The 17604-nt window shown below is 32.5% G+C and overlaps 2 protein-coding genes, 3 non-coding genes and 1 pseudogene across 5 annotated transcripts; 5 read left to right on the top strand and 1 right to left on the bottom strand.

Moving 5' to 3' along the window:
* The first annotated feature begins 1029 nt into the window (after nt 1-1029).
* On the top strand, nt 1030-1479 carry LOC128042540 (secreted RxLR effector protein 161-like). Its single transcript, XM_052633908.1, has one exon. The coding sequence runs from the start codon at nt 1030-1032 to the stop codon at nt 1477-1479; it is 450 nt and encodes a 149-aa protein (XP_052489868.1).
* Nucleotides 1480-10815: 9336 nt separating this feature from the next.
* On the top strand, nt 10816-12603 carry LOC105796533 (delta(8)-fatty-acid desaturase 2). The gene has a single exon (XM_012626279.2). The coding sequence runs from the start codon at nt 11089-11091 to the stop codon at nt 12430-12432; it is 1344 nt and encodes a 447-aa protein (XP_012481733.1). The 5' UTR covers nt 10816-11088; the 3' UTR covers nt 12433-12603.
* An 845-nt stretch (nt 12604-13448) lies between these two features.
* TRNAG-UCC (transfer RNA glycine (anticodon UCC)) lies at nt 13449-13520 on the top strand. Its single transcript has one exon. It is a non-coding gene; the product is annotated as a tRNA-Gly (tRNA).
* A 138-nt stretch (nt 13521-13658) lies between these two features.
* Nucleotides 13659-13730, top strand: TRNAG-UCC (transfer RNA glycine (anticodon UCC)). Its single transcript has one exon. It is a non-coding gene; the product is annotated as a tRNA-Gly (tRNA).
* A 142-nt stretch (nt 13731-13872) lies between these two features.
* Nucleotides 13873-13944, top strand: TRNAG-UCC (transfer RNA glycine (anticodon UCC)). Its single transcript has one exon. It is a non-coding gene; the product is annotated as a tRNA-Gly (tRNA).
* A 478-nt stretch (nt 13945-14422) lies between these two features.
* Nucleotides 14423-16918, bottom strand: LOC105771025 (protein ABIL1-like; annotated as a pseudogene).
* Nucleotides 16919-17604: the final 686 nt, after the last annotated feature.

Genomic DNA, 17604 nt, shown 5'->3' with positions numbered 1-17604 from the left:
CATTCTTTGAAAATATCTTACCTTGTAAAACTAAGAAAATTGAAAATACTCAAGACGTTCAATAAGAGGTTGAAACTGAGATAGAGCTAAGAAGGAGTAAACGAGCAAGAGTGGAAAAATATTTTGGATTAAATTATCTAACATTTATGCTAGAAGCCAAACCTCAAATGTATAATAATGTTATACGGTCATCCAAAAGCACCTTATGGAAAAATGCTATTAAAAGTGAAATTAATTCCACCATGCAAAATCATACGCGGGAATTAGTAGATGTTCCTCTGGGAATTAAACCATTAAATTCTAAGTGGATTTTGAAACGAAAAATGAAAGCAGATGGAACAATTGATAAGTATAAAAGGTTATAGGCAAAATGAAGGCCTTGACTACTTTAATACTTTTTCTCTAGTATCCAGGATAACTTTTATAAGGATGATACTTGCAATTGTCGCCTTGCGGAATCTAGAAGTATATCAAATAAATGTTAAAACAGTTTTCCTAAATAGAGATCTTGATGAAGAGTTTTACATGAAACAACCTGAGGGTTATGTAGTTCCAGGACAATAAAGGAAAGTTTGTAAATTGACGAAGTCTTTGTATGGGCTTAACAAGCACCAAGCAATGACATGAAAAGTTCGATAATGTCATGATGACAAATGGCTTTAAGATTAATGAGTGTGAAAAATGTGTGTATGTCTAAACTACCAACATTGGATATATAATCCTATGTTTATATGTTGATGACATACTCATTGTTAGAAGCAACAATGAAATGGTAAAATGTACCAAAGACATGTTAAATTCAAGATTTGACATGAAAGATATGAGACTAGCTGATGTGATTTTGGGCATCCAAAGAAAGAGGTCATCTAAAGGTCTCATATTGACTTAGCTACACTATGTGGACAAGATTCTTGGGAAATTTAGTAAGGATGATTCTTATATAGCCAGAACTCCAATGAATACGAGCCAACATCTGTCTAAAAACAAAGTGTTAACCAAGTGGAATATGTAAAACTCATAGGCAGTCTAATGTACCTTATGAGCTGTACTAGATCAGATATTACTTTTACTGTGAGCAGTTTAAGTAGATTCATAAGCAATCTAGGGGAAAACCACTGGAAAGCAATTGTGAGGGTACTGAGATATCTCAAATATACTCGGGACTACAGACTGCATTATTCCAGAGATCCTACTGTTTTAGAAGGATTCTCCGATGCTAGTTGGATATTTGATATTCAAGATGCCAAAGGCACAAGTGGATATATTTTTACATTGGGAGGAGGAGCTATGTCATGGAAATCCTCAAGACAAATGATTATAACCAGATCCACAATGGAATTTGAGTTTATAGCTTTAGACAAATCTGGAGAAGAGATTGAATGGCTTCGAAACTTCTTGGAGGATATTCCTAACTGGCCAAAGCCTGTGCCCACAATATGCATATATTGTGATAACCAAGCAAAAATTGGTAGAGCATAGAACGTAATGTATAATGGTAAGTCGAGACATGCATTGTCGACACAATACCGTTAGACAATTGATCTTAAATGGAGTTATCTCTATTGATTTTGTAAAATCAAAAGACAACATTACGAATTTGCTAACTAAAGGCTTAAATCGAGATTAGGTTGATAAAACATCGAAAGGAATGGGACTAAAGCCTATGAAAAATAAAAAGGCTATATGAAGGAAAACCCAACCAAGTTGACTGGATATCTCAAGATCTAGGTTCAAAGGGACAACCTACTTGCATAAACCTTGTGAGGTCACTGTGGGGGTTCTTATCCCAATTCTGTTTCTATGATATAAACAATGATTAAAAGTGGGATAGGTTAAGCAATGCTTTTAATGACCGTTGTGTGTTTCGGTGAGCCAAGCAACATAAGTCACCTATGTGAGAGTGAAGTGGGGTCGCTTCGAGGAGACTACTAGGGTATAGTTATCTCAAACTCTTGTAGAATTAGGAGATGTTCACGACCATATGAACATACCCATGAGAACTAAAACCTAGCTAGAGAGGTAGTTGTGTGAGGTATATCATCGTTTACACAAACGGTAGAACAATTTAAGGACATCACGTCTACTTGTCAGCTAGTAAAGTAAATATACTTTCACAAGGGAAGGTTCAATGGTTGATGCCTACCTATCCTATGCAACTATTGATCGTAGATTGTATCACCACATCGAGCCAATGTTTTTCGTTAAAACTATCAATTTCATTCATGTGGGGGATTGTTGGAAAAAAAATAGATTTTTAGAAGTTTTGAGGCATATTATCGATTGGTAAAGGTGGAGATTTGAATTATAAAACTATGGTTTTATATTCTACCCCATGAGACCTTTAAAACGATATATCATATGCTCAAAATGGTTTAGTGATGAATGAGAAATTGAGGTTCAAAGTAAGCCACTTGGGAATTATGTTGAGGAAAATGGAAAGCTTAGTTCCACATTGGTTAGATATTAAGTGTGGAATATGTTTATATATATGAACCAACTTGGTGGTTATTGAATGACTAAGCTAATGCTCTCCCTCATACGCCGGGGGTGCAAATCCAAATGTAGTCGTGCTCATCTCGTTGTTGTATCCTGGGAGACAATCGACTAACGTTTCTCCAACACCAAAGGAGTGGCCAAATCTGTCTTAAGGAAACTGTGAAAATATGTCTCAACTACCAGTCGAATTTCTGCCTACCTACAAGTACACAATTTCGATCCATTTTTATTTCCAATTTCTATTTTTCAGATTTTATATATATCTATATTAATCTGGTTCAACCTTGTGATTTAAATCAATATTTTATATTACTGTTTATTTCACTAACATATTTGTAACATTTATAATTGCGCAAATAGAAAAAGTTTTCTTGCACCATATCGTGGGAAATGATACCATTTGAGAGAATGGTGCTAGACACAAACATCATATACAACTCACAAACTCTTTAATATGAAAACATTGAATGCTTCAAAATGTGATTGAGAAAACATTTGTTCTAAAACATATTTTTCATATTAACAACATCACCTTAGTATATCATAAAAAAACAATATTGTATCGTGCTAACATGTTGCATATTCCATAACTTCAATCATAGGTGGAATTGATATGATCCATCCTTCTTCTATGTACTCTTCAAAGTATGGATCATACCAATTTCGAACATTTGGATGTCTTAAATTCAAGAGCTCGCGAGCCGATTGTAGTGTTTGTATCTAGCTCCTTTCTCTGAAATGGTAACGTATCCCACAATATGATGTAAGAAAAACTTTTGTATTTGAATAACGAGCATCTACCACGTAATATTTGGGTTCGCGTGTAAACAAACAATATGTAGTTTTAATTATTAAAACTTAAATAAACTTAATTTGGGAAAAGCCTTATGCTAGATTATAACCATTTTTATAAGTTGTAAACTAGGTTAAAAATAATATAAAATTTATAACATATAACCTTTATAAAACATGTTTTATAAAGTGTTTAATAATTTTATAACATTTTTTATAAATAATATGATTTTTATCATATTATGGCAAAAATTAGAACATTTTTTAAATAAGTATATTGTTTTTTTATAATATATAGCATGGACATGTAAATAAGTTACTTTCATAATTTTGGCCATAATTTTAATAAATAAGTATGTTATAACATGCACATTATTTTTACAATATATAATATAATTTTAGAAATTTTGGCTATATCCATCCCAACTACTCATTTGTTCATGCTTATAATGCAATTTTCATAACTTAATATAATTAAAAAAATTTAAATCATGTATGAGTATTTGAAAAGTCATAAAGTAATTGAATTTGAAAGTAATTACCTGTGTAATTACTCCAATTCTCACCCTCTCTTCTAAGAATAGAAAATTTATTTGGAGTGCTTTAATTACAACCAATTTAGTGGGACTCATCAATTACAATAGTTGCCCAAACAATTCCACTCAAATCCAATTATTAGATGGGTTTTCAAACCCTACCTAAGTTACAACACTAGAATTATTAGACCACGAACTCCCCTCGACTCGTGCGAGCTGATACCGCGAGCTCTCCTAACTGTCCTCTCGCTGTACGTCTCGCACACACCCATCTGGTGGGGTGTTAAACTAAGATTTATTTGATAAAAGATTCTGATATAACAAATTAAAAGTGTTTTTGAATATAAGCTAAATTTGAAAAAATAAATTTTAAATTTGAATTCTAAGAAATAAAACTTTGAATACTTACAATAAACTCTTAGAAAATTTAGAAACAATTTTAAAATTAAGTGAAAATATTTTTAACCAAGTCAAAATGATCTCAATTAAGTTAAAATCATTTTAACACATCAAAATGATTTTTAAACAAGTTAGAATTGCTCCAGGCCAAAAAGTACTAGTACCATTTGGCCAAGTATCTGTAATTTTTGAAAATAATCGATGCACTTAGAAAAATCAAGACCAAAAAAGTATTCTGTCAAAACCCTAAAAATTATTGATACCATGTTTTTGGTATCGATACTTTTTGAAAATAATCGATACCTTTCTAAAAAATGATACTAGAATTGTATTTTGTTTCTCATAAACCCTACAAAGTATTGATCCGGTATTGATAATTATTCATAAACCCTATAAAATATTTTTGAAGTATCGGTTATTTCATTCCAACGGTCACTGAATTAGCATTTATGGAAAAAATATTGATACCCTTTTTAGAGGTATCGATACTCACAGTTGCAGGTGAAATAAAGGTTCTAGCTTTACATTCCCAATGGCCATATTAACTTCACCAACAACCTCAACGGCTGAAAATCTATTAGGGGGTATAAATACCATCTTTTAAAGTCCTACAACATCCAAGAAAGTACTTTCAAGCAAAAATCATTAATCAAACAATCTTAAAGCTTAAATTTTCATATTCTTCTTACATACACTTGTGAGCCTTATCTCTTTTATTTTGCTCAAGTCTATCTCATTGTATTTGTGCTTCAATTTGCAAATAATTTTATCTTGTAAGGATTGTTTCTTTATTTGCTCATTTGTATCTCTTTGAGAGGTTTTGAAACTTAAAATTTAGGGTAGAAATCTTAAGGAGTTGTAAGGTTAAACATTGTCCTCAAAGGTTGAACAAATTAGTGAACTTGGGAAAAATCCTTAGTGGTGGAAAGCTAAGGTAGTGGAGTAGGCAATTGGGGCCGAACCACTCTAAATTCTTTGTGTTTTTTGTTTCATTTTTGCCTTTGCTTTCACCAAAATTTTTAAAGGCCAATTCATCCCCCTCTTGACATTTTCGGTTTGCTTCATCTAGCTTTCATGAGGCCTGTTCGAGTCGTGAGTAGGCAACCCGGATCTTATTTGAGTTTCGAGTTAGTGATAATTGGTGTATATAACACCATAAATCGAATTGCAATGTATGCTAAATGTTTGTTTGTTTTTTCCTTCTTACTAAGACCATGTAATAATAATAATAATAATAATAATAATAATAATAAATATGGTTTAAATCTTTCTTAACTAATTAGTCCCTTCCAACTTTAATTTTTTCCGTTTTTGTCCAACAGTTTAGTAATGTCTACACGTAATTATACAAACTTTAATTTTACTTTTTATGATGTACCTATCAAATATTAGTCCCGAAAAGTAGCATTCTACAGACTTAGCTTTAAAGCATTGGTGGATGGGTGTAGGTGGTACAGTTGTAAGGCTAAGGAATCCTTAATAAGGGTTAGATGAAGCAATAAACAATGTTGAAAAATCTACACATGTTTAAGCATAAAAAAAAAAAAGGGTTAATCATCAAACTTGAGGTGCTGACTCTATTGTCTATTCCGAGATTAAAGCTTTATTCTTTTATAAGGTAAATGACACACAACCCCACTTTCTCTGCCTACCCTCTTTTTTATCATTCGGCTTTTACTAAGCTATTTTTAATGCCATCCTTTCAAGTTATAATATTATATCAAACCTTAAAATATACACTTATAATATGTAGTTTTGTACCTTAGTACTTACTATGCCTTTTACACTTTTTTTTAAATATCTATAAGAATTATTTTTAATTATTATTTTTAAAACTATAAAATTCAAAACATTCAAAAATCCTTAAAATTATAAAAAATCCCAAAGAATATAAAAGAAATTTAAATTTTCATAAAATTCTTTTAAAAAAGTTTTTATGAGCAAAACCCAATACCGAATCAAATCAAACCATAAACCAAAATTATTTTGGACACATGTAAATATCTAACTCTTTCAAAAAATATTTTTATTGATTAAAATATGTCGTAAGTCTTTATACTTTTCATAAATTTGAGATTTAATTTCCGTACTTTTATTTTTAAAATTTAGTCCTCTATTTTAATAGTTCAAAACTCGGCTCAACAGTCAAGATTATCACGCTAATAAATTTTAACCCAAAAATATTAACAATGTTAATAAGTTGACCTAAATTTCGAAAAATATAAAAATTTAAATTTAAATTTATGAGGGGTATAAAAACCTATGACATATTTTAATGGCAGCGGAGGTTTGAGAAAAAAAACATATGATGTTGGAACCAAAATTTTGAATTTAATGTATAAATAAAGTAGAAGATATATGTTTTTGAGGGTATTATATTTCATTTGAGGTGGAATGCGAAACGCAACAAACATATGAATTTGGTTGTGGATGTAAATGACAGACCCCTTTCCAAACGTTTTTATGTTGTAAAACACTAAAAATATATTGTTTTAAGATACTCCGTCATTAAGGCGTATACAAAGATTCCCACTTTACAAATTGCACACAAGATGGAAATTCATTGACACCTACAATCAACTGAAACCCCCTAAAGCATGGCATGGAAAATAAAATAGTGGCAGAATTAAGCAATAAGTCGTCCTCTCCTTGTAACTATGCCGGGTGTCAAGTAGTTATTGGTGGAGTTTACATCTTAGATACAAATAATTTCTAGATATTTTTACTACTTTTCAAAGATATCAAGCCAACGAGGTTCAAAATCTTTTGATCTTTAAGATTTTTCAAACCAAAACTCTACATGATAATGAAACAACACTTAATAAATTGATTTCTTTCTCTTCACCTTTTTCCTTAATTAGACAAACCCTACGTGAGCGGGACTATAAATTTTTATGCGTAACCCTAACAGGTAGAAGGAGATCAATTTATAATGTTCAACTTTTAATTTAGTACGTCCATTAAATCGTCGGATGAGATTTATTTGGGTTCATATAATTCAATTAAAAATCTTAGAAATCTGACTTAAGACATAGGGGCAATGCCAGAACAATTTTTTAGGGGCCTAATGAAATTTTAATTTTTTATAGTCTATATCTTTATAATTTTTAAAGGATTAAATTAAATTTTTGTAATTTTAGGGGGGCAAAGTATAATTTTTCCTTTACTAATTTAAAATTTTAAAAAATTTTAAAGAGCCTAAATGATAATTTTTCATTTTAAGGGGGTTGGGGCCATGCCAGTCCCCCTAGATTCACCTATGCTAAGACATCAAGATCTCAAAATCTCAATTTTGTCTTTTTAACCAAAGGCTCATTTGATTTTTAGATAAAATTTTTATATAATTTTTTACCCATATTATGAATGTGCTGTAATCTATTATTAATTAATATGATAAACCTATTGTTTAAGGGCCAAATTCACATAGTGAAAAATTGTTTTTTTTTTGGTTATTTGAAAATAAAAATAAAAATAAAATTTAATTTTCAATAATAAAAATATAAGAAATACATTTGACACCTTTTTATAAATAGAAACATGAAAAATATAATAAGATATCCCTAACTCAAATCATGGTTAGAGATTTTGTATTAAAAATGGTTGGAAAAAATATGTGAATTTGAATCGAAGTAAATGCATTAATTAAATATAAAATTTAAAAATATTATTTTCAATTTTTTTAGTTTTATAATTTTATATTTTCATATATATATTTTAAAAATCAAATATTTTTAACAAAAACACATTTTCTTTTAACTATTTTATATTTCAAAAACAAAAAACTCAACAAAGCATAAAATTTTCACTCAAGTTCTACCAAATAAATTTATTTATGATACCTTTTACAACAAAAATAAGTAATTAAAACTTTTAAACTTGTATAATTTTAACGAGAAAATGAATTTATGAAATAAAGACGCAGATCATCATGTATCTATTACCAATTATTTAATGTCATTAACACATACTTTTGGTAATTTTTCTATCCCGAATCTTGAACCTTCTAAATTCAGGATTTAAGGTAGATAATCCAATTCTATACATTAAAAAAAAGATATGTTGATAAAAAAATATAGAACGATGTGAGGTCCAACTTGGTACAATTCTATACATTTTTCAACTCAATTCTTTTATTGTAAAACATTTTTTGAAGAACGCTAATCTTAGCTCAAAATAGTACCATGTGAGCCCCACTCTATTTTTTGCCACTCGTTTTTGAAGTCGTTAAACTTAACCTTGTAATATATATATATACTCATTAAACGTGGGAGTGCAGAATTAGTCATCGGTTGTTATATTTCCTTATAAAGTCAAAAGCAATAAAAAAGAAAACCCAGAAATATTGGGGTTTATATTTTTTTTGAAGACTTCTCCTAAAAGAAAAGCAAAATATCAAGCGAAAACTCAACCCTTTATTTCCGCCTAACCAACACGCTTAAGTTGAGGAGGCATATTCTCAATTGGTGTTTCCATACATCTAATTCCTCGTTGTTTATACTTTAATGGATAATTTATTAAAATTGATCTGCTTGTTTGAGGAAATAAATTATAGAAACAGCTGTTATTTTCCAATTAAAGTAATCATACTTGTTGACAGACCAATCATTATTCTACTCTAAAATCTAAACCACCTTCTCATATACGTCGCCATTTGCCCTTTTCTCATCTGGCCTGTGTTTAATATTTACCCTTATTCCTGCATTTTAATTTAACAACAAAATTGATGATGGAGATTGGAGACATACTTTTCCTTTTGTTCCTCCAAGAAATTCATATTCTCACTAGGTGTCGGTGGTCCAGCTTTGGTTTTTTGGTCAATCATTTCATTCAGTTTTGCTGATATTTTATTTTTAGATATTTATTGAAACTAATTATTTTTATTTCAGACTTTCCTTGCTCTAACTTCTACGCCTAAGATATCAACATTATTAATTATACAGGTATTATCCTGCTTAATTAAGATTTTAATCAATAATTAAAAAACAATCCAACTCCTTTTAAAAAATTAATTTGGCAAAAAATTTAAACCTTCAAAAGGCATACAATTTTCATTTTAATGGATATTAAAATTAAAAGAAAAAAAAAAGGGAAAAAGAAATGGGTCAAATGCATAACAGTAACAAGGTGAAGGGCAGGGCAGTGTCTTTGTTCATAACTCACATGCGATGCGAGGTGCAAAGCTCCACCATCTTCACCCTTTCCCAAAATATCTCCAATTTCTAACAAATAAATAAAATGAAAATAAATATTCTGCTACGGCGGTCCACATTAAATCCATGTACCCTACCTCATCAAACCCCCTTACCTGTTACATGGCCCACAAATCTTTTTCCTAATAATCAAATCAGACTACTTTTTATTTTTTATTTTTTGGGGTCGGAAATTAGACCACTTGTCAATATACCCGTTAAAATACGGTACAAGTCCTTACACTTTCCAAATATTTAAAATTTAATCTATTTATTTTATTTTTACTAATTTAGTCCTTCATCTTTTCAATTTAAAAATTTAGGTCTGATTCTTGAGATTATTTTGTTAAATTCTTTGGGGTGACATTTTGAAATAAAAAATACTCATTTGGTAACCATATAACAAATAAAATAACATTAAAATAGGCATGAAGTTAATAATATTAACAATCAAACTTATATTTTAAATTAAAATGTAGAAGGACTAAATTCCTGAAAATAAATTTAAGAAGACTAAATCCTAAATCTATGAAAAATACAAGAACTTGAAGCAAATCTTAACCTAATTAGAACTGTCAAGTTGATAAAATATGGGTAAAAGTACCATGGAGGCCCTTATATTAAAAACTAGATTGCAATTTGCTCCCTCTACTCAAAAAGTGAACGAATTAATTCATATACGTTAGATCAAAGAGCAAATTGGTCATTTCTATTAAAAATTGTATCCAATTGTACATTTAAAAACTGGCATGACTAATGAAATAAATAGAGGAATGCAATTGTTTTGTAAATGAGGGGGATTCAAATGTGTAAGGATCTGATTCACATGTTCATAAAATATAATACAATTATGAGCTACCTAGTGGCTGTTGCGCTTGCGCGTGGGGCCTTGGCTCTTCGTCAAACTTAAAACGTCTCCTTATTGGCTGTAATTTTTATAGTACTAAATTAAAAGTTTGAAAAGAAAAATTAGTTTAATAATCTTTTTGTAAGATGTTTATTTAGATTAGATTTAAAGAGGTTTAATTATGTTGTTAGTGTCTAAACTCTTTGCATATTTTAATTTTAGTGATGTAATCAGTTGATAATTTTTAAAATAAAAAAAGGTGCTTAGGTGATCAAGATTGCACGTATGAAAAGTTAACTAAGTAAAATAAGTGTTATCGGTTTTAGCTTCATTTTAAAGAAGCAAAATAAAAAGTCTTTACTTATAAATTTTAAGTAAAAATCACATCACCCAATTTAACATATTTTCTTTAATTGTTAAATAAAAGACTAAATTGTAAGTGTAAAAAAATATTGAGTAGTGGGAGCAAAATTAGACCTTATTTAGATGAGATATGAAAAAGTTAATTAAAGATAGTATTTAAATTGACAAAATATCTAGTCACGCAAAAGTCTAGCGCAAGTAACCTTCGTTAAAATCTCCGTAAAAGCAGAGGGGCAGTGCAAAGCATATATAAAAAATCGAGATAAAGAGGGAGAGAGAGAGATATTGGAGGAGAAAGTTTTAAGGATCAAAACCAGATCAGATTTCTTGTTAATGGATTCTTTTGGTTGAACAGTCCGAAACCCATTTCCAGAAAAAAAAGAATCAAGAAAACACCGAGTGGGGTTTTCTTGGTTTTGATTTGTATACTTGGATTTGCAAGGAAAAGATTTTTGGTTGAGGTTCAATGGAGGGTGAGAAAAGATACATTAGTGCGGAAGAGCTGAAAGAGCATAACAAATCTGGGGATTTGTGGATCTCAATCCAGGGCAAGGTTTACGATGTTTCAGAGTGGGCAAAGGAGCATCCCGGCGGGGAAATCCCGCTTTTGAATCTGGCCGGCCAAGATGTTACCGATGCGTTTCTGGCGTATCACCCTGGAACGGCTTGGCAGTATCTTGACAAGTTGTTCACTGGGTATCATCTCAAAAATTTCGAGGTGTCGGAGGTATCCAAGGATTATAGGAGGCTGGTCTCGGAGTTTGCCAAAGCCGGTATGTTTGAAAAGAAAGGACATGTAGCCCTTTTTTCACTTACAGCTGTAGCTCTATTGTTTCTTGTTGTTCTTTATGGTGTTTTGAGATGTGATAGCGTGTGGGCACATCTTGGGTCGGCCATCTTGTTGGGCTTGCTTTGGATGCAAAGCGCATACGTTGGTCACGATTCAGGTCATTACCAGGTAATGACTAGCCGCGGTTACAACAAGCTCGCTCAGATTTTATCTGGGAATTGTTTAACCGGGATCAGCATTGCCTGGTGGAAATGGACTCACAATGCTCACCACATTGCCTGCAACAGCCTCGACCACGATCCCGATCTCCAGCACATTCCTGTTTTTGCCGTCTCCTCACACTTTTTCACTTCCTTAACCTCTAGCTTTTATGGAAGGACATTAAATTTCGATCCTTTAGCAAGGTTTCTCGTCAGTTACCAGCACTGGACATATTACCCTGTCATGATTGTGGCAAGGGTCAACCTATTTGTCCAAACATTCTTGCTCTTGTTTTCAAACCGTAGTGTACCAGATAGAGGTTTTAACATAATGGGAATCCTTGTGTTTTGGACATGGTTCCCCCTCCTGGTTTCATGTCTTCCCAATTGGCCAGAGAGGATCATGTTTGTTCTTGCCAGCTTCGCCGTCACATCGATTCAACACGTTCAGTTCACATTGAACCATTTCTCAGCAAATGTGTACGTTGGACTCCCAACAGGCAACGACTGGTTCGAGAAGCAAACAAGTGGGACAATAGATATCTCGTGTCCTTCCATGATGGACTGGTTCTTCGGTGGTTTACAGTTCCAGTTAGAGCACCATTTGTTCCCCAGGTTGCCACGGTGCCATTTGAGGAAGGTTTCCCCTCTGGTGAGGGAACTCTGCAAGAAGCACAAATTGCCTTACCGGAGTCTGTCTTTCTGGGAGGCGAATAAATCGACGATTAGGACTCTGAGGACTGCCGCCTTGCAAGCTCGAGACTTAACTAACCCTGCCCCAAAGAATTTGTTGTGGGAAGCTTTTAATACCCACGGCTGAGTTAAAATTTTTTTTGGCTTGGCCCCGGCCTAGATTTACTGCTTTTTAGACCGTCAGATTTTAAATTGCTCTGCATTTCAATACGGTGTTCAGTTATTCTATCTTAATTTTATATGAGTTTTGTTTTTGTTGATCTCTGAATGAGCAAAGGGGCATTTTGTTTTTGGTTAATATTCCGAAATTTGTTTGATACATATGACAGGCCTTGAACCAAACGCGTGCGTGTATATAAATAATTCAAAATTTTGTTTCCACCTTTAAGCTTTTCGTCAAAGCTTTAATGAAGAAAATAGAACCTCCAAATTGTTTTCATGCTTCGAAACCTTGTACGTTTAGCATTTCTTGGAAGGAGTCTCAGCTGAGCTGTGTGCAAAAAGGAGTCTCACCTTGAAATTGTCCAAGTTTTCCAGTAAGGCTTTCAGATTTGTACGACTGTCCTTTTTGGTTTTAATATCAAATTTTGATTATGTGTCGTTCAAAACGCGTTGCTGCGGTGAGAATCCCCCATTTAACCACGATGGCCAAGTCCAAGATTGTACTGTTGATACTTTTCTAAAGATGAGAGATTTAGTAGAATTAACAATAAAATGAGTCGATTACAACAGAACCATATCATGGCCAAAATGGTTTAAGCACGAGATCCATTTTTGAGTAAAACAAAATTGATGTAATGGTACGGTATATATTCCTTTCACGTTAGGTGGTGAGCATATGGTCTCCTTTGAGTAAATCCACCGAACCCAATTCCATTATGAAGGGCCATCCATAGTGGACTGTAACATCCATCGGGGAATAAAACAAAAATACTGACTCACGTGGTCTCCCCTTGTCTAATTTACCGAACCCAATTCCAGAATAAAGAGATATTTAACCACAACATATTGGAAACTCCACAAAGCCTGCAAATTTGTCCAACTAAACTTGTGGATGGATTCCTCTTGCCTCCTTTTACCAGTCAATATTTGAAAATGTTTCTTCTTTATTAATATCGATCAATTGATGTAGTTACCGGCAAGGCGTTTGTAGTCCAACGGTTAGGATAATTGCCTTCCAAGCAATAGACCCAGGTTCGACTCCCGGCAAACGCAATAGCATTATCTTCATTTTCTTTTTTGTTGGGCTTCGGAGTTTGGGCACTCGGGGACTTCAACAGGCCCTATGTTTGTAAGTTACATTTTTTTTTTATACATTTTGTGAATATAATTAGCCGGGGTCTATTTAATGAAGCGTTTGTAGTCCAACGGTTAGGATAATTGCCTTCCAAGCAATAGACCCGGGTTCGACTCCCGGCAAACGCAATAGCTTAATTATCTGTTTCTGATTTTGTTGGGTTCGTAGTTTTGAGCACTTAGGGACTTAACAGGCCCTAATATAGTTAATATAATTTACTTTTTTTTTTAATATGCTGAGAATTGTTAACTGAGATATATCGCCAACGAAGCGTTTGTAGTCCAACGGTTAGGATAATTGCCTTCCAAGCAATAGACCCGGGTTCGACTCCCGGCAAACGCAATAGCAATAGTTTTATTTTCAATTTCCTTTTTGGGTTTGGAGTTTGAGCACTGAGGGACTTCAACAGGCCCCAATATAGTTTATATTTTCGTACTATAATTAGCTGATATAATTCGTCAACGAAGCGTATGTAGTCCAACTGTTGGGGTAATTGCCTTCCAATCTATTCACCCGGGCTCGATTCCCGGCAAACGCAGCTCTGAATTTTTTCTGATTTGATTTTCGGTTTTCGGTTTTGGGGTTTGGGCACTCAGGGACTTTAGCACCGGCCTAATATAATTAAATATAGGATTTCTTGTTGTTTGTATGTCTGTGTTAGCTGAGACAAAACATAAAGTGCAAATGCTTAATTGGCTGCATGATGTCAACATCAGGTCTGGGTTTTTAGCATCTAAGTGGAAAATGGATAGTGTCACCCATCATCATTATTAGCTATTTTTATACTCATTGGTCATAAACGACTGATGCACCACCTACAAAAGAAATCATCTGGAGCAATTCATCAACCACTACTGAATAACAAAACCAGGGACATATTATCACATATACGCAACTCCAGCAGCATAAATTGAAAAGGACAGAATTACATTACTACTGCCGTTGGTCGTCATTGGCTTGTTGTAATGGAGTTTCATCATGCTCATGCACTATATCCAGCCTTTTGCTTTGCTTTTCTGCTTGACAAAGGAAGTTGCCAGCGCCTTTTTGCTCCTAACTGGTGCACCCGCAATCTCATGCTTTTGGTTACCATATGATCTGAATCTGGATGCCCTCAAAGGTTTTGATCCCTCCAACTCCTGCAAAACCAGGAGTCCTTCATAAGCTTCATGCAACATGTTTATACAAATGAAAAAGAAAAAAGAGTACTCACTGAGATGTCAAGCATGTATGTATTATTGTTGATTTAAAAATTACCCTATGTCTATGTGTGATACCCAGAGTTGACATGAATGAATTAGAAGCAGGAAAAGCTATTGCTGGAGACTTTGTATTTCTACCCTCTCCATTGTCTGCAAGCATTACAGTCAAAATACAAGTCTTCTCATCCAAAGCTTTACTATGTAACAACAGTAATATGAGCTACTGATGTAACAAGCATACCCAATAACTGGAAATTCCCAGAAGCATTGCTAGGAGGTTGGGAGATTCCGTTGCTGCGGGGTAAGCAATGGAAATAACTTATTGCTCTTACCAGAACATTAAAAGAACTACAGTGGAAGAAAAATAGAATTATCGATCCAATATTGAACTCTTACGCCGAGCTAACCTCCCCAAAGTTTGTGAAATCCCTTTCAAAGTAGACTTTGTTTCTGAGGCTAAGTGCCATGAAAGTGTTTTTGATGCAGGAGTATCTATACCACATTTAGTAAGTAACATGATATGCACCTTCTTCCTATGAGAAAGTTTATTGCTAACAATGAAGAAAAAAACTGAAAATTAGAAGAGTTCCTGCCTGTTTAGAAACATTATACCTGAAGCAAGAAGCCATATAGCCTGGAAATAGTTTTGCCTAGGATTTGTTTGTACATGTCGACTAAAATGTACCTTCTCAATGACAGAATCTGGTTTAATGGAAAAGGGAATGAAAAAACATACTAAAACTTCAACCCACTAATTAGCTGCTAGGAAAGGCTTCTGACTAGTCTTACTTGGTAAAATGTAGTGCTTGTGATGTCTTGGGGTAAGTGCCATAGACTTTTGCTGCCTGAGACCTTCGCTATCCATGTATGTTTTGCACATAAGTAGTTGCTGATTTTAACAAACGAGGTTCAGGGCCCATCCGTTCAATACTGTTGTTGAACTAGCATATTAAACAAGAGAAGTGCAAAGAGATTACCTGATTTAAACAAGATACTTTTAGCTCCATGGTTGACACTTGCAACGTTTGCTGATCAAGAAGATCAGTTAACTTGTAAGCCACAGTGCCAAGGTGATCAGCAACATTAACAAGAGCCTGTACAGCATAATCTTTCAGGTTGTCCAGTACCCTAGGTAACAAATATATCCATAAAGAAAAGAGTTGCATCAGGAGAAAAGAAGGCGGCAATTAACTCAAGCTCAATCAAATGCATAATCAAAAAGGCTATCACAAAGCATTAATGAACTAAAAGCAACAAAATTTAAAGTGAAAAGTGTGCAGCCTCACATCTGCTTCAGTTCACTGTGCAGCAAAGACTTTTCGCTGTATTTTGCAGCTGAATATAGCTGAGGCTTTAAGTTGTTGAGCTCCTGCAGAAAGGCACGCGGATCCAACTTATCAAGTAGTATAACAATGAAATGCTAGAAAGGTTTGAACAGACATAAGCTTAAAATCCAAAAAGATGAACTTTGGACTCAACAAAGAGGACAAGTTAGCAAACCAAATGGAACCCTCAACGCTTATTTCTAAACTCGGGAATGACAATGAAGCAACCGTTTTTCTTCTATGAATTAAATATTGTTTTTAAAATATATCAAATTATAGATGTTAAATATGGAATTTAATTTATAAAATTATTTGGTATATTTTTTTAAAATAAAATACAGAATATTATTAGACAGTTTGATAAATGTAATTTTTAAAATTTAACAGTACAATATTTATAAGATAATATTAAAAATTTCACATTAAATGATAAGTAACTCTTCATTTATGTTGAAAAATTTGTGTAATTTACAATTTTTTTATTTTAGATTATCAAACATGTTAAAAAAAGACTTTTATTTTTTCAATGAATTATTTTATCTACACTTATAAAGCATTATAAAGCAGTGACTAAACTTTTTTTAACTATTGTGACACATAACTCAAACTGAAAGTGATGAAATTTGACCAAAATATAAATTAAAATAGTGAAGAGAATAAATGTTGTTTAATTCGTCAGCAACGTCTTTCTTCAGAAAACAGAAAAAAGTTTAAGAAACATATAAAAATGAAAGAATGAACCTGCAAGGCTTTGAGGAAGCTGTTGCTGGAAACCTGATCGAAGGCCATGGCGAGGATGGATGCGGAGAAGTGGTGTAATAATCGTGAATATTTTAGAAACAAACGCCAATTATGGTGTGAGCTTTGGGAAATACAACACTTACCCAAATTAATATCTTACTTGTTTGATGAAAATTTCAAATTATATGTCATACATTCTATTCTATGTATATATACTTACTTGATTTGTGTCATTTTCCATTTTTTATTTTCTTTGGCGTATTTAAAAAGAATACAAATATTACCATTTTAATTTAAATATTACAATTGATTCACATTTTATTTACTTACTTATTTTTTTAAATCAAATCACAAATCATCTTTGGATTAATTATGGTTAACATCTCGTTTAAATTTAAATTTTAGTATCTATATTTTAATTTGACATAATTTAGTTCTTAGTTAGTCAACATAGTTGACCCTTAATTATTCCTTTTAAGATAGCAAGCTTAATTTTTTCTTAAAAATATTTGCTCCAACTTATTATGCTGAAATATATTCTTTTGTGTGTTAGAATGGCGTTTTAAGAGAAATTGACATTATTTTTATCGCGATGGTTAACGATGCTAACTACTTGGACTAATTAATTCCATTGTAAAAATAGATGATTAAATTATGTCAAATTAAAATATAAAGACTAAATTCAAATTTGAGCATAGTAGAGGATCGAAATTAAATTTTACCATTATCTTATA

The sequence above is a fragment of the Gossypium raimondii genome, chromosome 7 (assembly GCF_025698545.1).
Source record: "Gossypium raimondii isolate GPD5lz chromosome 7, ASM2569854v1, whole genome shotgun sequence".
Classification (NCBI taxonomy): Eukaryota; Viridiplantae; Streptophyta; class Magnoliopsida; order Malvales; family Malvaceae; genus Gossypium; species Gossypium raimondii.
This window is presented reverse-complemented; position numbering and strand designations above follow the sequence as displayed.